Consider the following 25,168-nt stretch of genomic DNA (forward strand, 5'->3'; position numbering starts at 1 on the left):
TTTCACAAGTCTCCTCGAGGTGTCTCGGGACGGATTCATCCCCCCGGTAAAGAATGGGCGTGAACGGCTCCTCCTCGCTACCGGCAGCTTGTCACATGGCTACATATGGCTGGAGTTGGACTCGCTGTCTGAAGACGTGAAACACACGTCGCTTCTCCGCCGTGCTGCGAGTCCCCGGTAGACTTCATTACTCTATACGGAGGCGAAAAGAGGAACCGGGCCGACCGCAAGACGGGCCAAAAGTTGACCATGTGACTCGGTGTTACTTCCCGCCGACGGAGCTGTTTCTCCCGGTTAATTTAACGCTCCTGTCGTACGCTACTTTGTGTTGACATGTTTTGTCGCTGCTACAGGACAGCTGTTGTTGACGTTAGACTACTACCGTTACGTCGGTAAGTTAGCACTTCGCTCTGACGTTGAACTTTCCGTGTGAAATGTTTTAGGATAATGTTATTTACCGACGTCCACCGACCTAAACACATGAATGAGAAGTGAAAGTTAAACATGTTTGTTTCGCTTTTAAGTTGAACTTCTGTTTAAATTTCAACTACACAACAGCAAGACTTTTTAATACCAGTTACCCGGTCAGTGAGTGACAGTTAACTCTCCGGTGTCAAAACGGACTCAAGGGCGCAATAACATTGGGCTCCACCAGGAAAGTTAACAGGGACACGAAGAAGGACTGAACAGTGACCGATACACACACTGGTTCTCTAGGATCAACAGAGACACCCGGGATTGATTTTAAGACATGATTGGATCTCCTGATGTGCTGGCCTTCACCAGTGAAGGGGATGTGGGGGGGTACCCAGACGACCAGGACCTGCCAGAGGAGTTCTCCCTTCCTCTCCTTCCCCCCTCTCACCCCTGGACCTCCCCTGCCCATTTCAACAGGGACTTCATACTGATGGCAGAGTTCTCAGAACAGGTAGGACTTGGAGGGGGGGGGTGGTGTGTGTGTGTGTGTGTGTGTGTGTGTGTGTGTGTGTGTGTGTGTGTGTGTGTGTGTGTGTGTGTGTGTGTGTGTGTGTGTGTGTGTGTGTGTGTGTGTGTGTGTGTGTGTGTGTGTGTGTGTGTGTGTGTGTGTGTGTGTGTTATCAAATCAAAGTGTATTTGTCACGTGCGCCGAATACAACAGGTGTAGACCTTACAGTGAAATGCTAACTAACCAATAGTGCAAAAAAGGTATTAGGTGAACAATCGGTAAGTAAAGAAATAAAACAACAGTAAAAAGACAGGCTATATTGTTAAAGGAATTTTATTCCTATGTTTATTAACCAATTCAATTAAAACACTCTGCCCATAAATAAGAATTTGTAAGATAATTATTTGCATAAAATGGACAGATAACCAGTCTTAAAATCAATCAATCAATAGCGTTTATTCTCGAGAATACTGATCATAATACATTTTACATCAGGTTATATAACAAAGATGATGTTATAGGTTTTAATGTCCAACCTCCTCTCGAATACAATGGCAGTATAGTTAGCGTTCTCATTACTGTCTGCCACCTGTTAAACAATCTACCACCAACCCAAGGTCTCTCCCCTCCCTGGGTAGAGACAGAATGTCCTGTAAGGAACACAGCATTCCAGCCTGTCTGAAGACCCAAGGTCTTTCCCCTCCCTGGGTAGAGACAGAATGTCCTGTAAGGAACACAGCATTCCAGCCTGTCTGAAGACCCAAGGTCTTTCTCCTCCCTGGGTAGAGACAGAATGTCCTGTAAGGAACACAGCATTCCAGCCTGTCTGAAGATAACTCCATTCTTTCTAATAAGGAACATATTACACTCAGAATTATGATTATAATAAGTTTCATTCATACAGTAACGTCTAAGTCAAAGGTATACATATTTTAGTCATTAAACACAAAAATCCCGTAACAATATACAGTAGCGAGGCTATAAAAGTAGCGAGGCTACATACAGACACTGGTTAGTCAGGCTGATTGAGGTAGTATGTACATGTAGATATGGTTAAAGTGACTATGCATATATGATGAACAGAGAGTAGCAGTAGCGTAAAGAGGGGTTGGCGGGTGGTGGGTGGTGGGACACCATGCAGATAGCCCGGTTAGCCAATGTGTGGGAGCACTGCTTCTACACCTGCATTGCTTCCTGTTTGGGGTATTAGGCTGGGTTTCTGTACAGCACTTTGAGACATCAGCTGATGTAAGAAGGGCTTTATAAATACATTTGATTTGATTTTGGTTGGTCGGCCCAATTTGAGGTAGTATGTACATGAATGTATAGTTAAAGTGACTATGCAAATATGATAAACAGAGAGTAGCAGCAGCAGTGGTGTGTGTGTATCTATTATACTGACAGTGTATGTATTCTGTCCTCCTGTCCAGGTGGGTCTGACAGTGTATGTATTCTGTCCTCCTGTCCAGGTGGGTCCCCTACCGGTCCGGACCATCCCTGATGACCCCGGAGTGATCGGTTCCTTCGACCTGAACCATTTCTCTGTACGCATCATGTCTGTCGACTACCAAGCCGCTGCCCCTGGCTCTCAGCCACACCAGACAGCTAGTCCTTCCCTCCGGACCCTCCCCCGCCTGGCCTTCTCAGAGGTAGGTAGCCTGCTGTTTTAGAGAAGCGGCTTAGCAACTAGACGGTTTGCCGGTTCGAATCCCACCTCCGACAGGACAAATCTTGGTTGTGTTGTCAGTATATAGACTAGTCTCAGTCCTCTGTCAGTCAGTGTGTGTCAGGGGGTTGTCAGGGGGTTGGTCCCGTGTGGCTCAGTTGGTAGAGCATGGCGCTTGCAACGCCAGGGTTGTGGGTTCATTCCCCACGGGGGGACCAGGATGAATATGTATGAACTTTCCAATTTGTAAGTCGCTCTGGATAAGAGCGTCTGCTAAATGACGTAAATGTAATGTAAATGTCAGTATATAGACTAGTCTCAGTCCTCTGTCAGTCAGTGTGTGTCAGGGGGTTGTCAGTATATAGACTAGTCTCAGTCCTCTGCCAGTCAGTGTGTGTCAGGGGGTTGTCAGTATATAGACTAGTCTCAGTCCTCTGTCAGTCAGTGTGTGTCAGGGGGTTGTCAGTATATAGACTAGTCTCAGTCCTCTGTCAGTCAGTGTGTATCAGGGGGTTGTCAGTATATAGACTAGTCTCAGTCCTCTGTCAGTCAGTGTGTGTCAGGGGGTTGTCAGTATATAGACTAGTCTCAGTCCTCTGTCAGTCAGTGTGTATCAGGGGGTTGTCAGTATATAGACTAGTCTCAGTCCTCTGCCAGTCAGTGTGTATCAGGGGGTTGTCAGTATATAGTCTAGTCTCAGTCCTCTGCCAGTCAGTGTGTATCAGGGGGTTGTCAGTATATAGACTAGTCTCAGTCCTCTGTCAGTCAGTGTGTGTCAGGGGGTTGTCAGTATATAGACTAGTCTCAGTCCTCTGTCAGTCAGTGTGTATCAGGGGGTTGTCAGTATATAGACTAGTCTCAGTCCTCTGTCACCACCACTACCACCTCCTCCAGGACTCCAGGGTGGTGCTGGGGGACTCTAAGGAGGGGGTGTTAGACTAGTCTCTGAGGAGGTGGTTGTTCTCCTTCCTCCAGGACTCCAGGGTGGTGCTGGGGGACTCTAAGGAGGGGGTGTTAGACTAGTCTCTGAGGAGGTGGTTGTTCTCCTTCCTCCAGGACTCCAGGGTGGTGCTGGGCGACTCTAAGGAGGGGGTGTTAGACTAGTCTCTGAGGAGGTGGTTGTTCTCCTTCCTCCAGGACTCCAGGGTGGTGCTGGGGGACTCTAAGGAGGGGGTGTTAGACTAGTCTCTGAGGAGGTGGTTGTTCTCCTTCCTCCAGGACTCCAGGGTGGTGCTGGGGGACTCTAAGGAGGGGGTGTTAGACTAGTCTCTGAGGAGGTGGTTGTTCTCCTTCCTCCAGGACTCCAGGGTGGTGCTGGGGGACTCTAAGGAGGGGGTGTTAGACTAGTCTCTGAGGAGGTGGTTGTTCTCCTTCCTCCAGGACTCCAGGGTGGTGCTGGGGGACTCTAAGGAGGGGGTGTTAGACTAGTCTCTGAGGAGGTGGTTGTTCTCCTTCCTCCAGGACTCCAGGGTGGTGCTGGGGGACTCTAAGGAGGGGGTGTTAGACTAGTCTCTGAGGAGGTGGTTGTTCTCCTTCCTCCAGGACTCCAGGGTGGTGCTGGGGGACTCTAAGGAGGGGGTGTTAGACTAGTCTCTGAGGAGGTGGTTGTTCTCCTTCCTCCAGGACTCCAGGGTGGTGCTGGGGGACTCTAAGGAGGGGGTGTTAGACTAGTCTCTGAGGAGGTGGTTGTTCTCCTTCCTCCAGGACTCCAGGGTGGTGCTGGGGGACTCTAAGGAGGGGGTGTTAGACTAGTCTCTGAGGAGGTGGTTGTTCTCCTTCCTCCAGGACTCCAGGGTGGTGCTGGGGGACTCTAAGGAGGGGGTGTTAGACTAGTCTCTGAGGAGGTGGTTGTTCTCCTTCCTCCAGGACTCCAGGGTGGTGCTGGGGGACTCTAAGGAGGGGGTGTTAGACTAGTCTCTGAGGAGGTGGTTGTTCTCCTTCCTCCAGGACTCCAGGGTGGTGCTGGGGGACTCTAAGGAGGGGGTGTTAGACTAGTCTCTGAGGAGGTGGTTGTTCTCCTTCCTCCAGGACTCCAGGGTGGTGCTGGGGGACTCTAAGGAGGGGGTGTTAGACTAGTCTCTGAGGAGGTGGTTGTTCTCCTTCCTCCAGGACTCCAGGGTGGTGCTGGGGGACTCTAAGGAGGGGGTGTTAGACTAGTCTCTGAGGAGGTGGTTGTTCTCCTTCCTCCAGGACTCCAGGGTGGTGCTGGGGGACTCTAAGGAGGGGGTGTTAGACTAGTCTCTGAGGAGGTGGTTGTTCTCCTTCCTCCAGGACTCCAGGGTGGTGCTGGGGGACTCTAAGGAGGGGGTGTTAGACTAGTCTCTGAGGAGGTGGTTGTTCTCCTTCCTCCAGGACTCCAGGGTGGTGCTGGGGGACTCTAAGGAGGGGGTGTTAGACTAGTCTCTGAGGAGGTGGTTGTTCTCCTTCCTCCAGGACTCCAGGGTGGTGCTGGGGGACTCTAAGGAGGGGGTGTTAGACTAGTCTCTGAGGAGGTGGTTGTTCTCCTTCCTCCAGGACTCCAGGGTGGTGCTGGGGGACTCTAAGGAGGGGGTGTTTGCCTACGTCCACTACCTGACTCTGTATGACCTGGAGGCCCGAGGCTTCGTCCGGCCGTTCTGCATGGCCTACGTCTCTGCGGACGAGAGGAAGATCATGCAGCAGTTCCAGGAGCTGTCGCTCCGCTTCTCCCGCGCCTCCGAGTGCCTGAAGACCGGAAACCGCCGGGCCTTCGCCCGCGAGCTGCAGAGGAAGCTACGGGACCTGGAGTAAGAGGACAGAGACGCACTCAAACACACACACACACACACGCTCACACACACACACACACACACGTTCACGCACTGACACAGAGTTTGTTTGTGTGAGCGGTTTTAAATCCTTCTCTCTGTTGATAGGTACACACGATCCATCCTTCAAGCAGCGCTTCAACGGATATCCAATGAGAGTGCGGAGATCAGGGAGGAGGCGGAGCTGCAGAAGACAGCCAACGAGCTTGCTAGCGTGGATCTATCCATCCTGGACCACAGATCCCTCCTCCACCAGGTCACTTCCTATCCCAACAGGAAGTTAAAAGACCCTGGCTTTCTGCCCTACGACCCCTCCCTGATCCCAAAGACCCTCCCCCTGACTCCTGATCCCCCCTCCCCCTCATATACCCCCCAGCTGGTTTCCGGGGCGTCGCTAGGGGGCGGGGGCTGGTCAGCGAGGCGTTTCGACCGCCGTCTGAAGCCGTTGGAGGAGCTGAGCGACTGCTACTTCCTGTCTCTGACGCTAGAACAGCTGGGCAACGCAGAATACCGTCTCCGTGGAGACCAGAGTGTTCTACACAACCGACGCATCACACGCAGGCTCTCCAGGACGCTGTCACACACACAGTTCCTGTTCCAGCTCTGGGACCAGGAGGAGGAGGACCTGGAGGAGGAGGAGGAGGAGGAGGGGGCGGGGCTAGAGGGAGGAAGTGGCGTGATGTCGCATCCTGTGGAGTGGGCGGGGGCGGGACCGCCGAGCCTGGAGTCGTTCTTTTCCTGCGTGGAGGACGTGTCAATCAAACTGGAGACAGGAAGTGGAGGGGCGGGGCCGACATTTGATCCTGAGAGAGAAGAAGTAACCGCGGAGACGAGAACAGGCAGCGTGAGCAGCGGAGACAGCATTGAGGTTCTGGGGACGGAGCGCTCGTATAGAACACAGGGACTCACCCACGTGGAACTCAGTGGTAGGTACAGTGGATTCAGAAACTGTTCAGACCCCTTGACTTTTAACACGTTGTGTTACGTTACAGCCTTATTCTAAAATGGATTAAATTGTTTTTTCCCCCCCTCAATCTACACACAATACCCCATAATGACATCACAATACCCCATAATGACAGAGCACAAACTGGTTTTTAGAAATGTTTGCAAATGCATAAAAATAAAAAAAACGGATGACATTTACATACGTTACGGGGTATTGAGACGTCGTTACGGGGTATTGCCACGTCGTTACGGGGTATTGAGACGTCGTTACGGGGTATTGAGACGTCGTTACGGGGTATTGCCACGTCGTTACGGGGTATTGCCACGTCGTTACGGGGTATTGAGACGTCGTTACGGGGTATTGAGACGTCGTTACGGGGTATTGAGGCGTCGTTACGGGGTATTGAGACGTCGTTACGGGGTATTGAGACGTCGTTACGGGGTATTGAGACGTCGTTACGGGGTATTGAGACGTCGTTACGGGGTATTGAGACGTCGTTACGGGGTATTGAGACGTCGTTACGGGGTATTGAGACGTCGTTACGGGGTATTGCCACGTCGTTACGGGGTATTGAGACGTCGTTACGGGGTATTGCCACGTCGTTACGGGGTATTGCCACGTCGTTACGGGGTATTGCCACGCCGTTACGGGGTATTGCGACGCCGTTACGGGGTATTGAGACGTCGTTACGGGGTATTGAGACGTCGTTACGGGGTATTGCCACGTCGTTACGGGGTATTGAGACGTCGTTACGGGGTATTGAGACGTCGTTACGGGGTATTGAGACGTCGTTACGGGGTATTGAGACGTCGTTACGGGGTATTGAGACGTCGTTACGGGGTATTGAGACGTCGTTACGGGGTATTGAGACGTCGTTACGGGGTATTGAGACGTCGTTACGGGGTATTGAGACGTCGTTACGGGGTATTGAGACGTCGTTACGGGGTATTGCCACGTCGTTACGGGGTATTGAGACGTCGTTACGGGGTATTGAGACGTCGTTACGGGGTATTGAGACGTCGTTACGGGGTATTGAGACGTCGTTACGGGGTATTGAGACGTCGTTACGGGGTATTGAGACGTCGTTACGGGGTATTGAGGCGTCGTTACGGGGTATTGCCACGTCGTTACGGGGTATTGAGACGTCGTTACGGGGTATTGAGACGTCGTTACGGGGTATTGAGACGTCGTTACGGGGTATTGAGACGTCGTTACGGGGTATTGAGACGTCGTTACGGGGTATTGAGACGTCGTTACGGGGTATTGAGACGTCGTTACGGGGTATTGAGACGTCGTTACGGGGTATTGAGACGTCGTTACGGGGTATTGCCACGTCGTTACGGGGTATTGAGACGTCGTTACGGGGTATTGAGACGTCGTTACGGGGTATTGAGACGTCGTTACGGGGTATTGCGACGTCGTTACGGGGTATTGCCACGTCGTTACGGGGTATTGCCACGTCGTTACGGGGTATTGCCACGTCGTTACGGGGTATTGAGGCGTCGTTACGGGGTATTGCCACGTCGTTACGGGGTATTGAGACGTCGTTACGGGGTATTGAGACGTCGTTACGGGGTATTGAGACGTCGTTACGGGGTATTGAGACGTCGTTACGGGGTATTGCCACGTCGTTACGGGGTATTGAGACGTCGTTACGGGGTATTGAGACGTCGTTACGGGGTATTGCCACGTCGTTACGGGGTATTGCCACGTCGTTACGGGGTATTGAGACGTCGTTACGGGGTATTGAGACGTCGTTACGGGGTATTGAGACGTCGTTACGGGGTATTGAGACGTCGTTACGGGGTATTGAGACGTCGTTACGGGGTATTGAGACGTCGTTACGGGGTATTGAGACGTCGTTACGGGGTATTGAGACGTCGTTACGGGGTATTGAGACGTCGTTACGGGGTATTGAGACGTCGTTACGGGGTATTGAGACGTCGTTACGGGGTATTGAGACGTCGTTACGGGGTATTGAGACGTCGTTACGGGGTATTGAGACGTCGTTACGGGGTATTGAGACGTCGTTACGGGGTATTGCCACGTCGTTACGGGGTATTGAGACGTCGTTACGGGGTATTGCCACGTCGTTACGGGGTATTGAGACGTCGTTACGGGGTATTGAGACGTCGTTACGGGGTATTGCCACGTCGTTACGGGGTATTGAGACGTCGTTACGGGGTATTGAGACGTCGTTACGGGGTATTGAGACGTCGTTACGGGGTATTGAGACGTCGTTACGGGGTATTGCCACGTCGTTACGGGGTATTGAGACGTCGTTACGGGGTATTGAGACGTCGTTACGGGGTATTGAGACGTCGTTACGGGGTATTGAGACGTCGTTACGGGGTATTGAGACGTCGTTACGGGGTATTGAGACGTCGTTACGGGGTATTGCCACGTCGTTACGGGGTATTGAGACGTCGTTACGGGGTATTGAGACGTCGTTACGGGGTATTGAGACGTCGTTACGGGGTATTGAGACGTCGTTACGGGGTATTGCCACGTCGTTACGGGGTATTGAGACGTCGTTACGGGGTATTGAGACGTCGTTACGGGGTATTGAGACGTCGTTACGGGGTATTGAGACGTCGTTACGGGGTATTGCCACGTCGTTACGGGGTATTGAGACGTCGTTACGGGGTATTGAGACGTCGTTACGGGGTATTGCCACGTCGTTACGGGGTATTGAGACGTCGTTACGGGGTATTGAGACGTCGTTACGGGGTATTGAGACGTCGTTACGGGGTATTGAGACGTCGTTACGGGGTATTGAGACGTCGTTACGGGGTATTGAGACGTCGTTACGGGGTATTGAGACGTCGTTACGGGGTATTGAGACGCCGTTAAGGGGTATTGAGACGCCGTTAAGGGGTATTGAGACGCCGTTACGGGGTATTGCCACGTCGTTACGGGGTATTGAGACGTCGTTACGGGGTATTGAGACGTCGTTACGGGGTATTGAGACGTCGTTACGGGGTATTGAGACGTCGTTACGGGGTATTGAGACGTCGTTACGGGGTATTGAGACGTCGTTACGGGGTATTGAGACGTCGTTACGGGGTATTGAGACGTCGTTACGGGGTATTGCCACGTCGTTACGGGGTATTGCCACGTCGTTACGGGGTATTGAGACGTCGTTACGGGGTATTGCCACGTCGTTACGGGGTATTGAGACGTCGTTACGGGGTATTGAGACGTCGTTACGGGGTATTGAGACGTCGTTACGGGGTATTGAGACGTCGTTACGGGGTATTGAGACGTCGTTACGGGGTATTGAGAAGTCGTTACGGGGTATTGAGACGTCGTTACGGGGTATTGAGACGTCGTTACGGGGTATTGCCACGTCGTTACGGGGTATTGAGACGTCGTTACGGGGTATTGAGACGTCGTTACGGGGTATTGAGACGTCGTTACGGGGTATTGAGACGTCGTTACGGGGTATTGCCACGTCGTTACGGGGTATTGCCACGTCGTTACGGGGTATTGAGACGTCGTTACGGGGTATTGAGACGTCGTTACGGGGTATTGAGACGCCGTTACGGGGTATTGAGACGCCGTTACGGGGTATTGAGACGTCGTTACGGGGTATTGAGACGTCGTTACGGGGTATTGAGACGTCGTTACGGGGTATTGAGACGTCGTTACGGGGTATTGAGACGTCGTTACGGGGTATTGAGACGTCGTTACGGGGTATTGAGACGTCGTTACGGGGTATTGAGACGTCGTTACGGGGTATTGCCACGTCGTTACGGGGTATTGCCACGTCGTTACGGGGTATTGAGACGTCGTTACGGGGTATTGAGACGTCGTTACGGGGTATTGAGACGTCGTTACGGGGTATTGAGACGTCGTTACGGGGTATTGAGACGTCGTTACGGGGTATTGAGACGTCGTTACGGGGTATTGAGACGTCGTTACGGGGTATTGAGACGTCGTTACGGGGTATTGAGACGTCGTTACGGGGTATTGAGACGCCGTTACGGGGTATTGAGACGCCGTTACGGGGTATTGAGACGCCGTTACGGGGTATTGAGACGTCGTTACGGGGTATTGAGACGTCGTTACGGGGTATTGAGACGTCGTTACGGGGTATTGAGACGTCGTTACGGGGTATTGAGACGTCGTTACGGGGTATTGCGACGTCGTTACGGGGTATTGCGACGCCGTTACGGGGTATTGCGACGCCGTTACGGGGTATTGAGACGCCGTTACGGGGTATTGAGACGCCGTTACGGGGTATTGAGACGTCGTTACGGGGTATTGAGACGTCGTTACGGGGTATTGCCACGTCGTTACGGGGTATTGCCACGTCGTTACGGGGTATTGAGACGTCGTTACGGGGTATTGAGACGTCGTTACGGGGTATTGAGACGTCGTTACGGGGTATTGAGACGTCGTTACGGGGTATTGCCACGTCGTTACGGGGTATTGAGACGTCGTTACGGGGTATTGAGACGTCGTTACGGGGTATTGAGACGTCGTTACGGGGTATTGAGACGTCGTTACGGGGTATTGAGACGTCGTTACGGGGTATTGCCACGTCGTTACGGGGTATTGAGACGTCGTTACGGGGTATTGCGACGTCGTTACGGGGTATTGCCACGTCGTTACGGGGTATTGAGACGTCGTTACGGGGTATTGAGACGTCGTTACGGGGTATTGCCACGTCGTTACGGGGTATTGAGACGTCGTTACGGGGTATTGCCACGTCGTTACGGGGTATTGAGACGTCGTTACGGGGTATTGAGACGTCGTTACGGGGTATTGCCACGTCGTTACGGGGTATTGCCACGTCGTTACGGGGTATTGAGACGTCGTTACGGGGTATTGCCACGTCGTTACGGGGTATTGAGACGTCGTTTCGGGGTATTGAGACGCCGTTACGGGGTATTGCCACGCCGTTTCGGGGTATTGAGGCGTCGTTACGGGGTATTGCCACGTCGTTACGGGGTATTGAGACGTCGTTACGGGGTATTGAGACGTCGTTACGGGGTATTGAGACGTCGTTACGGGGTATTGAGACGTCGTTACGGGGTATTGAGACGTCGTTACGGGGTATTGAGACGTCGTTACGGGGTATTGAGACGTCGTTACGGGGTATTGCCACGTCGTTACGGGGTATTGCCACGTCGTTACGGGGTATTGCCACGTCGTTACGGGGTATTGCCACGTCGTTACGGGGTATTGCCACGTCGTTACGGGGTATTGCGTGTGGATTGAGAAATCTCTTCTTGAATCCATTTTAGAAAAAGGCTGTAACGTAACAAAATGTGGATTAAGTCAGGTGGTAAGAAGTCTTTATCATCTATCCTTATTAAACTATAGGGGTGTGTGTACCGTGTCCCTAGGTGTGTACGTGGGTCAGGGTGAAGGCTGTGTGTTAGACTCTCTCCTCTCCTCCTATAGAGTTGGGTCAGGGCTGTGTGTTAGACTCTCTCCTCTCCTCCTATAGAGTTGGGTCAGGGCTGTGTGTTAGACTCTCTCCTCTCCTCCTATAGAGTTGGGTCAGGGCTGTGTGTTAGACTCTCTCCTCTCCTCCTATAGAGTTGGGTCAGGGCTGTGTGTTAGTCTCTCTCCTCTCCTCCTATAGAGTTGGGTCAGGGCTGTGTGTTAGTCTCTCTCCTCTCCTCCTATAGAGTTGGGTCAGGGCTGTGTGTTAGTCTCTCTCCTCTCCTCCTATAGAGTTGGGTCAGGGCTGTGTGTTAGTCTCTCTCCTCTCCTCCTATAGAGTTGGGTCAGGGTGAAGGCTGTGTGTTAGACTCTCTCCTCTCCTCCTATAGAGTTGGGTCAGGGCTGTGTGTTAGTCTCTCTCCTCTCCTCCTATAGAGTTGGGTCAGGGTGAAGGCTGTGTGTTAGACTCTCTCCTCTCCTCCTATAGAGTTGGGTCAGGGCTGTGTGTTAGTCTCTCTCCTCTCCTCCTATAGAGTTGGGTCAGGGTGAAGGCTGTGTGTTAGACTCTCTCCTCTCCTCCTATAGAGTTGGGTCAGGGTGAAGGCTGTGATGTGGTGCGGAGTCGTACCCCTGCGGAGGCGGGGATTAGACGTGACTTGCGGTCCCTGGCACGGAGGGCGAACAGCGAGGACAGTATTGAGGTCATCAGCACCTCAGACTCCATCTTCCCCGACGATCTCATCTTCACCGCCATCACAGAGGAGGAGCCTGAGGAGCATGGAATCATGGGTAGTGTAATCCAGGAAGAGGAGGAGGAGGAGGCAGCAGGTGAGGACACGCCCATTCAGCAGCACAGCACCCTGGGTATTGTAGTTCACGAGGAGGCGGCGCACACTCGGCCCCAGAGAATCATGGATAATATAGTCCAGACGGAGGGAGAGGAGGAGCTAGAGGACACTCCCACTCGGCCGCACAGCACCCTGGGTATTGAAGTCCAGGAATTGGAGGAGGAGAAGCAAGAGAGATGGGACACTCCGGCCCCCACGTCTGAGCCCCAGGGAACTCTGGGTAAGACTGTCTGTTTGTCCTCTTCAATAATAATGATTATGACATATCCCAGATGCTTTTATTCCAAGGTGTTTTACCGTGTATTATCTGTTTTCTCTCTTAATAACTAATATAGTTTCTGTCTGTCTCCAGTCCACCAGGTGTCAGTAGAGGGCTCCTCCCAGCAGTACGAGGGTCACCATGCCGACGGAGAGGTCAGAGGTCAGGCTGGGTGTGACAGCGAGCGGGTGGTGCCTGACCTCCAGGTGAACTTTTCTATCCCCCTGAGGATAGAAGTTACAGGTCAGGGGTCAGGGGGCCGGCGGTTGCTAGGCGACACCCCTTACAGGCTGAGCCTCGACGAGGCGTCAGACTGTATGAGCTACGTCAGCACCTCTCCTTCTTCCTCTCTGCCCCCCACTCGTCTCCACGGCAACCGCAGCGCTAGTAACCCGCGACGACATCGGCACCAGAGGAGGAAGGCGGGTCTTGGAGCCCTCAGGTTCCTGCGGCAGAATTCCTTCTCCCAGAATGCCGTGTTCTGCCTGCTGAGCGGCCGGCCGCTGGTGGTGATTGGTGGAGAGGAGGGTTCCGTGAGGAGGACGGTCGCTGCCCTCTCGCTCTACCTGCCTTCTCCTGGTCGCTATGGAGATGCTGTGCAGCCCTACCTGGCCACGCCTCTTCAGCTGACAGACCTGCTCACCTGGAGACTCATCGGAATCCACAGGTAAAAACAGAGCATCAAAACCCTGATGCATCATGGGTAAATTGTGACTGACTGAGCTACAAATGATATAGAGTAGTGAATTATCAGGCCTGTATAGTCTGCTGTAATGTTGACTGTCCCCATTACTCTGCCCACTGTCTCCTATCCAAGTTCTCAAACAGGTATTTCCAAACTGGGGTACGTGCAATGCCGTCGGGGGTACGCCAAATAAAAATGTAATTCACATTTTTTTAAAACAGTCCATTTATATTTTCCAACGAGGCTATACATTTGGGTGAGTTTTTTTTCCTCTTACCTGAGTCGCCTCGTTTCACCGCCAAAAATAAAATTAAAACCATCTAGTGTTCAGCGAAATAACAACACAATGTCAAATACAGGTAGCCTCGTCAAATAATTAACATCCAATCACATTAACCGTTACTCTCTCGCGGGTATTCCACTAACAGTCCGTATGTAGCCGAACGTCGCTGCTGCTCATGTTGGTATCTGTACTGATTGTGCTAAAGCCATGACAGGGAGACATAGTGGAGTGGTAATGCGCGTGCAAGCAGTTGCTCCTGACGCCACTTGGGTTCACTGCAGCATCCACCGAGAGGCTCTTGCTGCCAAGGGAATGCCTGACAGCTTGAAAGACGTTTTGGACACTACAGAGAAAATGGTTAACTTTGTTAAAGCAAGGCCCCTGAACTCTCGTGTATTTTCTGCGTTATGTAATGATATGGGCAGCGACCATGTTACGCTTTTACAACATACAGAAGTGCGCTGGTTATCAAGGGGCAAAGTATTGACACGTTTTTTGGAATTGGAGAGACGAGCTTAAAGTTTTCTTTACTGACCATAGTTTTCACTTGTCTGACCGCTTGCATGATGACGAGTTTCTCGTATAGTGTGTGTGGCCCCCCAGTCCCGTACCCCTTCAAAACATTCAACCTCCAGCTGTACCCCCCCTAGTCCGGTACCCCTTCAAAACATTCAACCTCTAGCTGTACCCCCTAGTCCCGTACCCCTTCAAAACATTCAACCTCTAGCTGTACCCCCTCTAGCACCAGGGCTTACGATGATGGCAATAACATCATTTGAGAGTGCGCTGACCCTGGTGCTAGAGGGGGTACAGCTGGAGGTTGAATGTTTTGAAGGGGTACGGGACTGGGGGGGTACAGCTGGAGGTTGATTGTTTTGAAGGGGTACGGGACTAGGGGGTACAGCTAGAGGTTGATTGTTTTGAAGGGGTACGGGACTAGGGGGTACAGCTGGAGGTTGATTGTTTTGAAGGGGTACGGCACTAGGGGGTACAGCTAGAGGTTGATTGTTTTGAAGGGGTACGGGACTAGGGGGTACAGCTGGAGGTTGATTGTTTTGAAGGGGTACGGGACTAGGGGGTACAGCTAGAGGTTGATTGTTTTGAAGGGGTACGGAACTAGGGGGTACAGCTAGAGGTTGATTGTTTTGAAGGGGTACGGGACTAGGGGGTACAGCTAGAGGTTGATTGTTTTGAAGGGGTACGGGACTAGGGGGTACAGCTAGAGGTTGATTGTTTTGAAGGGGTACGGGACTAGGGGGTACAGCTAGAGGTTGATTGTTTTGAAGGGGTACGGGACTAGGGGGTACAGCTAGAGGTTGATTGTTTTGAAGGGGTAGGGGACTAGGGGGGTACAGCTGGAGGTTGATTGTTTTGAAGGGGTACGGGACTAGGGGGTACAGCTAGAGGTTGATTGTTTTGAAGGGGTACGGGACTAGGGGGTACAGCTAGAGGTTGATTGTTTTGAAGGGGTAGGGGACTAGGGGGGTACAGCTGGAGGTTGATTGTTTTGAAGGGGTACGGTACTAGGGGGTACAGCTAGAGGTTGATTGTTTTGAAGGGGTACGGGACTAGGGGGTACAGCTAGAGGTTGATTGTTTTGAAGGGGTACGGGACTGGGGGGGTACAGCTGGAGGTTGAATGTTTTGAAGGGGTACGGGACTGGGGGGGTACAGCTAGAGGTTGATTGTTTTGAAGGGGTACGGGACTAGCGGGGTACAGCTGGAGGTTGAATGTTTTGAAGGGGTACGGGACTAGGGGGGTACAGCCGGAGGTTGATTGTTTTGAAGGGGTACGGGACTAGGGGGTACAGCTAGAGGTTGATTGTTTTGAAGGGGTACGGGACTAGGGGGTACAGCTGGAGGTTGATTGTTTTGAAGGGGTACGGGACTAGGGGGTACAGCTAGAGGTTGATTGTTTTGAAGGGGTACGGGACTAGGGGGTACAGCTAGAGGTTGATTGTTTTGAAGGGGTACGGGACTAGGGGGTACAGCTAGAGGTTGATTGTTTTGAAGGGGTACGGGACTAGGGGGTACAGCTAGAGGTTGATTGTTTTGAAGGGGTACGGGACTAGGGGGTACAGCTAGAGGTTGATTGTTTTGAAGGGGTACGGGACTAGGGGGTACAGCTAGAGGTTGATTGTTTTGAAGGGGTACGGGACTAGGGGGTACAGCTAGAGGTTGATTGTTTTGAAGGGGTACGGGACTAGGGGGTACAGCTAGAGGTTGATTGTTTTGAAGGGGTACGGGACTAGGGGGTACAGCTAGAGGTTGATTGTTTTGAAGGGGTACGGGACTAGGGGGTACAGCTAGAGGTTGATTGTTTTGAAGGGGTAGGGGACTAGGGGGGTACAGCTGGAGGTTGATTGTTTTGAAGGGGTACGGGACTAGGGGGTACAGCTAGAGGTTGATTGTTTTGAAGGGGTACGGGACTAGGGGGGTACAGCTGGAGGTTGATTGTTTTGAAGGGGTACGGGACTAGGGGGGTACAGCTAGAGGTTGATTGTTTTGAAGGGGTACGGGACTGGGGGGGTACAGCTGGAGGTTGATTGTTTTGAAGGGGTCCGGGACTGGGGGGGTACAGCTAGAGGTTGATTGTTTTGAAGGGGTACGGGACTGGGGGGTACAGCTAGAGGTTGATTGTTTTGAAGGGGTACGGGACTGGGGGGTACAGCTGGAGGTTGAATGTTTTGAAGGGGTACGGGACTAGGGGGTACAGCTGGAGGTTGAATGTTTTGAAGGGGTACGGGACTGGGGGGGTACAGCTGGAGGTTGATTGTTTTGAAGGGGTACGGGACTGGGGGGGTACAGCTGGAGGTTGATTGTTTTGAAGGGGTACGGGACTGGGGGGGTACAGCTGGAGGTTGAATGTTTTGAAGGGGTACGGGACTAGGGAGTACAGCTGGAGGTTGATTGTTTTGAAGGGGTACGGGACTGGGGGGGTACAGCTGGAGGTTGAATGTTTTGAAGGGGTACGGGACTGGGGGGGTACAGCTGGAGGTTGATTGTTTTGAAGGGGTACGGGACTGGGGGGTACAGCTAGAGGTTGATTGTTTTGAAGGGGTACGGGACTGGGGGGGTACAGCTGGAGGTTGATTGTTTTGAAGGGGTACGGGACTGGGGGGGTACAGCTGGAGGTTGAATGTTTTGAAGGGGTACGGGACTAGGGAGTACAGCTGGAGGTTGATTGTTTTGAAGGGGTACGGGACTGGGGGGTACAGCTAGAGGTTGATTGTTTTGAAGGGGTACGGGACTGGGGGGGTACAGCCGGAGTTTGAATGTTTTAAAGGGGTACGGGACTAGGGGGTATAGCTGGAGGTTGAATGTTTTGAAGGGGTACGGGACTAGGGGGGTACAGCCGGAGTTTGAATGTTTTAAAGGGGTACGGGACTAGGGAGTACAGCTGGAGGTTGAATGTTTTGAAGGGGTAATGGACTAGGGGGGTACAGCCGGAGTTTGAATGTTTTAAAGGGGTACGGGACTAGGGAGTACAGCTGGAGGTTGAATGTTTTGAAGGGGTACGGGACTAGGGGGGTACAGCCGGAGTTTGAATGTTTTAAAGGGGTACGGGACTAGGGAGTACAGCTGGAGGTTGAATGTTTTGAAGGGGTACGGGACTAGGGAGTACAGCTGGAGGTTGATTGTTTTGAAGGGGTACGGGACTGGGGGGTACAGCTAGAGGTTGATTGTTTTGAAGGGGTACGGGACTGGGGGGGTACAGCTGGAGGTTGATTGTTTTGAAGAGGTCCGGGACTAGGGAGTACAGCTGGAGGTTGATTGTTTTGAAGGGGTACGGGACTGGGGGGGTACAGCTGGAGGTTGAATGTTTTGAAGGGGTACGGGACTGGGGGGGTACAGCTGGAGGTTGATTGTTTTGAAGGGGTACGGGACTGGGGGGTACAGCTAGAGGTTGATTGTTTTGAAGGGGTACGGGACTGGGGGGGTACAGCTGGAGGTTGATTGTTTTGAAGGGGTACGGGACTGGGGGGGTACAGCTGGAGGTTGAATGTTTTGAAGGGGTACGGGACTAGGGAGTACAGCTGGAGGTTGATTGTTTTGAAGGGGTACGGGACTGGGGGGGGTACAGCTGGAGGTTGATTGTTTTGAAGGGGTACGGGACTGGGGGGGTACAGCTGGAGGTTGAATGTTTTGAAGGGGTACGGGACTAGGGGGGTACAGCCGGAGTTTGAATGTTTTAAAGGGGTACGGGACTAGGGAGTACAGCTGGAGGTTGAATGTTTTGAAGGGGTACGGGACTAGGGGGGTACAGCCGGAGTTTGAATGTTTTAAAGGGGTACGGGACTAGGGAGTACAGCTGGAGGTTGAATGTTTTGAAGGGGTACGGGACTAGGGGGGTACAGCCGGAGGTTGAATGTTTTGAAGGGGTACGGGACTAGGGAGTACAGCTGGAGGTTGAATGTTTTGAAGGGGTACGGGACTAGGGAGTACAGCTGGAGGTTGAATGTTTTGAAGGGGTACGGGACTAGGGGGGTACAGCCGGAGTTTGAATGTTTTAAAGGGGTACGGGACTAGGGAGTACAGCTGGAGGTTGAATGTTTTGAAGGGGTACGGGACTAGGGGGGTACAGCCGGAGGTTGAATGTTTTAAAGGGGTACGGGACTAGGGAGTACAGCTGGAGGTTGAATGTTTTGAAGGGGTACGGGACTAGGGGGGTACAGCCGGAGGTTGAATGTTTTGAAGGGGTACGGGACTAGGGAGTACAGCTGGAGGTTGAATGTTTTGAAGGGGTACGGGACTAGGGGGGTACAGCCGGAGGTTGAATGTTTTGAAGGGGTACGGGACTAGGGGGGTACAGCCGGAGTTTGAATGTTTTAAAGGGGTACGGGACTAGGGAGTACAGCCGGAGGTTGAATGTTTTGAAGGGGTAAGGGACTAGGGGGGTACAGCCGGAGTTTGAATGTTTTAAAGGGGTACGGGACTAGGGAGTACAGCTGGAGGTTGAATGTTTTGAAGGGGTACGGGACTAGGGGGGTACAGCCGGAGGTTGAATGTTTTGAAGGGGTACGGGACTAGGGAGTACAGCTGGAGGTTGAATGTTTTGAAGGGGTACGGGACTAGGGGGGTACAGCCGGAGGTTGAATGTTTTGAAGGGGTACGGGACTAGGGGGGTACAGCCGGAGTTTGAATGTTTTAAAGGGGTACGGGACTAGGGAGTACAGCTGGAGGTTGAATGTTTTGAAGGGGTACGGGACTAGGGGGGTACAGCCGGAGGTTGAATGTTTTGAAGGGGTACGGGACTAGGGAGTACAGCTGGAGGTTGAATGTTTTGAAGGGGTACGGGACTAGGGGATATAGCTGGAGGTTGAACGTTTTGAAGGGGTACGGGACTAGGGGGGTACAGCTGGAGGTTGAATGTTTTGAAGGGGTACAGGACTAGGGGGGTACAGCTGGAGGTTGAATGTTTTGAAGGGGTACGGGACTAGGGGGGTACAGCTGGAGGTTGAATGTTTTGAAGGGGTACCGGACTAGGGTGGGTACAGCTGGAGGTTGAATGTTTTGAAGGGGTACCGGACTAGGGGGTTACAGCTGGAGGTTGAATGTTTTGAAGGGGTACGGGACTAGGGGGTACAGCTGGAGGTTGAATGTTTTGAAGGGGTACGGGACTAGGGGGGTACAGCTGGAGGTTGAATGTTTTGAAGGGGTAGGGGACTAGGGGGGTACAGCTGGAGGTTGAATGTTTTGAAGGGGTACGGGACTAGGGGGGTACAGCCGGAGGTTGAATGTTTTGAAGGGGTACGGGACTAGGGGGGTACAGCCGGAGATTGAATGTTTTGAAGGGGTACGGGACTAGGGGGGGTACAGCTGGAGGTTGAATGTTTTGAAGGGGTACGGGACTAGGGGGGTACAGCTGGAGGTTGAATGTTTTGAAGGGGTACGGGACTAGGGGGGTACAGCTGGAGGTTGAATGTTTTGAAGGGGTACGGGACTAGGGGGGTACAGCCGGAGGTTGAATGTTTTGAAGGGGTACGGGACTAGGGGGGTACAGCCGGAGGTTGAATGTTTTGAAGGGGTACGGGACTAGGGGGGTACAGCCGGAGGTTGAATGTTTTGAAGGGGTACGGGACTAGGGGGGTACAGCTGGAGGTTGAATGTTTTGAAGGGGTACGGGACTAGGGGGGTACAGCTGGAGGTTGAATGTTTTGAAGGGGTACAGGACTAGGGGGTACAGCTGGAGGTTGAATGTTTTGAAGGGGTACGGGACTAGGGGGGGTACAGCTGGAGGTTGAATGTTTTGAAGGGGTACGGGACTAGGGGGGTACAGCCGGAGGTTGAATGTTTTGAAGGGGTACGGGACTAGGGGGGTACAGCCGGAGGTTGAATGTTTTGAAGGGGTACGGGACTAGGGGGGTACAGCTGGAGGTTGAATGTTTTGAAGGGTTACGGGACTAGGGGGGTACAGCTGGAGGTTGAATGTTTTGAAGGGGTACGGGACTATAAAAAGTTTGGGAACCGCTGTTCTAGAACACAAGTCGAGGTTCTAGAACACCATAGAAATCAATAAATAACTTCCATCTTTGTCTCTCCCCAGGAAGTCGCCTACAGCTCCCAGCATGCTTCACTCTCTGGCTCGTTACGGACGATACCTGGCAGTGCTGGACCTGGACCAGCGTACACTGAGAAGCCCCGCTTACCACGGACACCTCATTGGCAGGCTGGCAAACCCCCACACTCTGATAGGCTAGTGAAATTATTTAGTCTTTTTTTGTTGTTGATTTGTCTTGTACATAGTTACAACAGTTCACCTCAATGGCGGCTTCTGTGACGGGAGGGGGGTAGAGTCGTGGTGGAGGGGGGGTGGGTAGAGTCGTGGTGATGGGGGATAGAGTTGTGGGGGGAGGTCTCTATGGGTAGTCCCAGTTGGGAAGTCGTCACCTAGGGTAGTGACCAGTTGGGAAGTCGTCACCTTGGGTAGTGACCAGTTGGGAAGTCGTCACCTTGGGTAGTGGCCAGTTGGGAAGTCGTCACCTTGGGTAGTGACCAGTTGGGAAGTCGTCACCTTGGGTAGTGGCCAGTTGGGAAGTCGTCACCTTGGGTAGTGACCAGTTGGGAAGTCGTCACCTTGGGTAGTGACCAGTTGGATAGTCGTCACCTTGGGTAGTGGCCAGTTGGGAAGTCGTCACCTTGGGTAGTGACCAGTTGGGAAGTCGTCACCTTGGGTAGTGACCAGTTGGGAAGTCGTCACCTTGGGTAGTGGCCAGTTGGGAAGTCGTCACCTTGGGTAGTGGCCAGTTGGGAAGTCGTCACCTTGGGTAGTGGCCAGTTTGGGAAGTCGTCACCTTGGGTGGTGGCCAGTTGGGAAGTCGTCACCTTGTCGGTGGCCAGTTGGGAAGTCGTCACCTTGGGTAGTGACCAGTTGGGAAGTCGTCACCCTGGGTAGTGACCAGTTGGGAAGTCGTCACCTTGGGTGGTGACCAGTTGGGAAGTCGTCACCTTGGGTGGTGACCAGTTGGGAAGTCGTCACCTTGGGTGGTGACCAGTTGGGAAGTCGTCACCTTGGGTGGTGACCAGTTGGGAAGTCGTCACCTTGGGTAGTGACCAGTTGGGAAGTCGTCACCTTGGGTGGTGACCAGTTGGGAAGTCGTCACCTTGGGTGGTGACCAGTTGGGAAGTCGTCACCTGGGTGGTTACCAGTTGGGAAGTCGTCACCTTGGGCGGTGGCCAGTTGTGAAGTCGTCACCTTGGGTAGTGGCCAGTTGGGAAGTCGTCACCTTGGGTAGTGACCAGTTGGGAAGTCGTCACCTTGGGTAGTGACCAGTTGGGAAGTCGTCACCTTGGGTAGTGACCAGTTGGGAAGTCGTCACCTTGGGTAGTGACCAGTTGGGAAGTCGTCACCTTTGGTAGTGACCAGTTGGGAAGTCGTCACCTTGGGTACATTTACATTTACATTTAAGTCATTTAGCAGACGCTCTTATCCAGAGCGACTTACAAGTTGGACCCGTTGGGAAGTCGTCACCTTGGGTAGTTACCAGTTGGGAAGTCGTCACCTTGGGTAGTTACCAGTTGGGAAGTCGTACCCTGGGTAGTTACCAGTTGGGAAGTCGTCACCTTGGGCGGTGGCCAGTTGGGAAGTCGTCACCTTGGGTAGTGGCCAGTTGGGAAGTCGTCACCTTGGGCAGTTGCCAGTTGGGAAGTCGTCACCTTGGGCAGTTGCCAGTTGGGAAGTCGTCACCTTGGGCAGTGACCAGTTGGGAAGTCGTCACCTTGGGTAGTGACCAGTTGGGAAGTCGTCACCTTGGGTAGTGGCCAGTTGGGAAGTCGTCACCTTGGGTAGTGACCAGTGGGAAGTCGTCACCTTGGGCAGTTGCCAGTTGGGAAGTCGTCACCTTGGGTAGTGACCAGTTGGGAAGTCGTCACCTTGGGTAGTGACCAGTTGGGAAGTCGTCACCTTGGGTAGTGACCAGTTGGGAAGTCGTCACCTTGGGCAGTGACCAGTTGGGAAGTCGTCACCTTGGGCAGTGACCAGTTGGGAAGTCGTCACCTTGGGCAGTGACCAGTTGGGAAGTCGTCACCTTGGGTAGTGGCCAGTTGGGAAGTCGTCACCTTGGGCAGTAACCAGTTGGGAAGTCGTCACCTAGGGTAGTGACCAGTTGGGAAGTCGTCACCTTGGGTAGTGGCCAGTTGGGAAGTCGTCACCTTGGGCAGTGACCAGTTGGGAAGTCGTCACCTTGGGTAGTGGCCAGTTGGGAAGTCGTCACCTTGGGCAGTTGCCAGTTGGGAAGTCGTCACCTTGGGCAGTTGCCAGTTGGGAAGTCGTCACCTTGGGCAGTGACCAGTTGGGAAGTCGTCACCTTGGGTAGTGACCAGTTGGGAAGTCGTCACCTTGGGTAGTGGCCAGTTGGGAAGTCGTCACCTTGGGTAGTGACCAGTGGGAAGTCGTCACCTTGGGCAGTTGCCAGTTGGGAAGTCGTCACCTTGGGTAGTGACCAGTTGGGAAGTCGTCACCTTGGGTATTGACCAGTTGGGAAGTCGTCACCTTGGGTAGTGACCAGTTGGGAAGTCGTCACCTTGGGCAGTGACCAGTTGGGAAGTCGTCACCTTGGGCAGTGACCAGTTGGGAAGTCGTCACCTTGGGCAGTGACCAGTTGGGAAGTCGTCACCTTGGGTAGTGGCCAGTTGGGAAGTCGTCACCTTGGGCAGTAACCAGTTGGGAAGTCGTCACCTAGGGTAGTGACCAGTTGGGAAGTCGTCACCTTGGGTAGTGGCCAGTTGGGAAGTCGTCACCTTGGGCAGTGACCAGTTGGGAAGTCGTCACCTTGGGCAGTGACCAGTTGGGAAGTCGTCACCTTGGGCAGTGACCAGTTGGGAAGTCGTCACCTTGGGCAGTGACCAGTTGGGAAGTCGTCACCTTGGGTAGTGGCCAGTTGGGAAGTCGTCACCTTGGGTAGTGACCAGTTGGGAAGTCGTCACCTTGGGCAGTGGCCAGTTGGGAAGTCGTCACCTTGGGTAGTGGCCAGTTGGGAAGTCGTCACCTTGGGTAGTTACCAGTTGGGAAGTCGTCACCTTGGGTAGTTACCAGTTGGGAAGTCGTCACCTGGGTAGTGACCAGTTGGGAAGTTGTCACCTTGGGTAGTTCCCAGTTGGGAAGTCGTCACCTGGGTATTGACCAGTTGGGAAGTTGTCACCTTGGGTAGTGACCAGTTGGGAAGTCGTCACCTTGGGTAGTTACCAGTTGGGAAGTCGTCACCTGGGTAGTGACCAGTTGGGAAGTCGTCACCTGGGTAGTGACCAGTTGGGAAGTCGTCACCTTGGGTAGTGGCCAGTTGGGCAGTCAGAGGTCAACATGTGGGAGCTCAGGGATGATTGAGAACTTTCCCACTACTATTGACCAGTTGGAGGGACATTCCAGTGGATGTGTCTCTCAGTCCAATGGGGTCTTAATTCCTGTCTTCCACTTGGTTATGAACACGGCATACCTGTCTTATGTCTTGACCTGCATCGTCAACTAAACTATTTGAATGTCTGAGTGTAAAATGTGTTTTACTGTTTCTTATGTCCAGGCCGTGGCAGCACCTACCTTCTCCACGTGGAGAGCTGCCTCGCTGAGCTGACCGCCAAGGCCTTCCTGTTGTCCTGTTCTCCTGACCTCTCAACTCTAACATCAGGTGGAGCTCAGAGTTTACCTGGGGGTCAGGCACCACCCATCTGCCGCGCTGACCTCCAGCTTCCCAGAGTCCCCAGGGAGGACGAGGACTTCACGCTGACTCAGCGTCGCAGGGACTTCCTGTGTGGGTGGGGTTTCAGCGGGGAGGACGACCTCCGGGTGTTGCACTTCCTGTCTGACCTCATCAAACAGCACCACGCAGGAAGTGGTCCTCCGTCCCTCCGCTTCTCCTACAGCCCCGCCCCTTTACATAGAAATACCACAACATAGATATACAGCCCTGTCGCTTTACATAGAAAAACCACAACATAGATATACAGCCCTGACCCTTTACATAGAAATACCACAACATAGATATACAGCCCTGTCCCTTTACATAGAAATACCACAACATAGATATACAGCCCTGACCCTTTACATAGAAATACCACAACATAGATATACAGCCCTGTCCCTTTACATAGAAATACCACAACATAGATATACAGCCCTGTCCCTTTACATAGAAATACCACAACATAGATATACAGCCCTGACCCTTTGCATAGAAATACCACAACATAGATATACAGCCCCGCCCCTTTACATAGAAATACCACAACATAGATATACCACAACATAGATATACAGCCCTGTCCCTTTGCATAACTAAAGCATTTCTTCCATACTGTATCCTGTCTACACTGTGAAAGGAGAGGGCCAGAGTGGATCTCTAATGCCACCCTGTTCCCTATATAGTGCACTGCTTACAGGTAGTAGACTATGTAGGCACCCTATTCCCTATATAGTGCACTACTTACAGGTAGTAGACTATGTAGGCACCCTATTCCCTATATAGTGCACTATCCTGTTCCCTATATAGTGCACTACCCTGTTCCCTATATAGTGCACTACCCTATTCCCTATATAGTGCACTACCCTATTCCCTATATAGTGCACTACCCTATTCCCTATATAGCTCTACCTCCAACACCACCAAAACAACTTATGTTGTTGTCTAACAGGTCTGATAGAATCTAGTCCTTCATTTATCCCTCATCACCTTCACAAACTGTTATGTTGTTGTCTGATAGAATCTAGTCCTTCATTTATCCCTCATCACCTTCACAAACTGTTATGTTGTTGTCTGATAGAATCTAGTCCTTCATTTACCCCTCATCACCTTCACAAACTGTTATGTTGTTGTCTGATAGAATCTAGTCCTTCATTTATCCCTCATCACCTTCACAAACTGTTATGTTGTTGTCTGAT

At 52.5% G+C, this 25,168-nt stretch overlaps 1 protein-coding gene across 2 annotated transcripts; it reads left to right on the forward strand.

Annotated features, from left to right (window-relative positions):
- Nucleotides 1–24,518, forward strand: LOC139568441 (guanine nucleotide exchange protein smcr8a-like). 2 transcript variants are annotated; one of them, XM_071390258.1, is made up of 8 exons: nt 1–928; nt 2,395–2,574; nt 5,106–5,356; nt 5,486–6,303; nt 12,309–12,791; nt 12,924–13,497; nt 20,345–20,493; nt 23,814–24,518. In XM_071390258.1, exons 1-8 carry the CDS (start codon nt 752–754, stop codon nt 24,185–24,187), a joined length of 3,006 nt encoding a protein of 1,001 aa, XP_071246359.1. In that variant the 5' UTR covers nt 1–751; the 3' UTR covers nt 24,188–24,518. The 2 variants fall into 2 exon arrangements, with proteins under 2 accessions (XP_071246359.1, XP_071246360.1); XM_071390259.1 differs by lacking the exons at nt 1–928; nt 2,395–2,574 and adding an exon at nt 3,532–3,625 and having other exon boundaries at nt 3,707–5,356.
- Nucleotides 24,519–25,168: the final 650 nt, after the last annotated feature.

The sequence above is a fragment of the Salvelinus alpinus genome, chromosome 2 (assembly GCF_045679555.1).
Source record: "Salvelinus alpinus chromosome 2, SLU_Salpinus.1, whole genome shotgun sequence".
NCBI classification, from domain to species: domain Eukaryota; kingdom Metazoa; phylum Chordata; class Actinopteri; order Salmoniformes; family Salmonidae; genus Salvelinus; species Salvelinus alpinus.

Bases quoted from the DNA above. Each gene is read 5' to 3' on its own strand.
- LOC139568441 (XM_071390258.1), top strand. From the start codon at position 752: ATGATTGGATCTCCTGATGTGCTGGCCTTCACCAGTGAAGGGGATGTG. The intron at 5,357-5,485 runs GTAAGAGGACAG...CTCTGTTGATAG, and splicing joins AGGAAGCTACGGGACCTGGA to GTACACACGATCCATCCTTC. The intron at 20,494-23,813 runs GCTAGTGAAATT...TCTTATGTCCAG, and splicing joins AAACCCCCACACTCTGATAG to GCCGTGGCAGCACCTACCTT.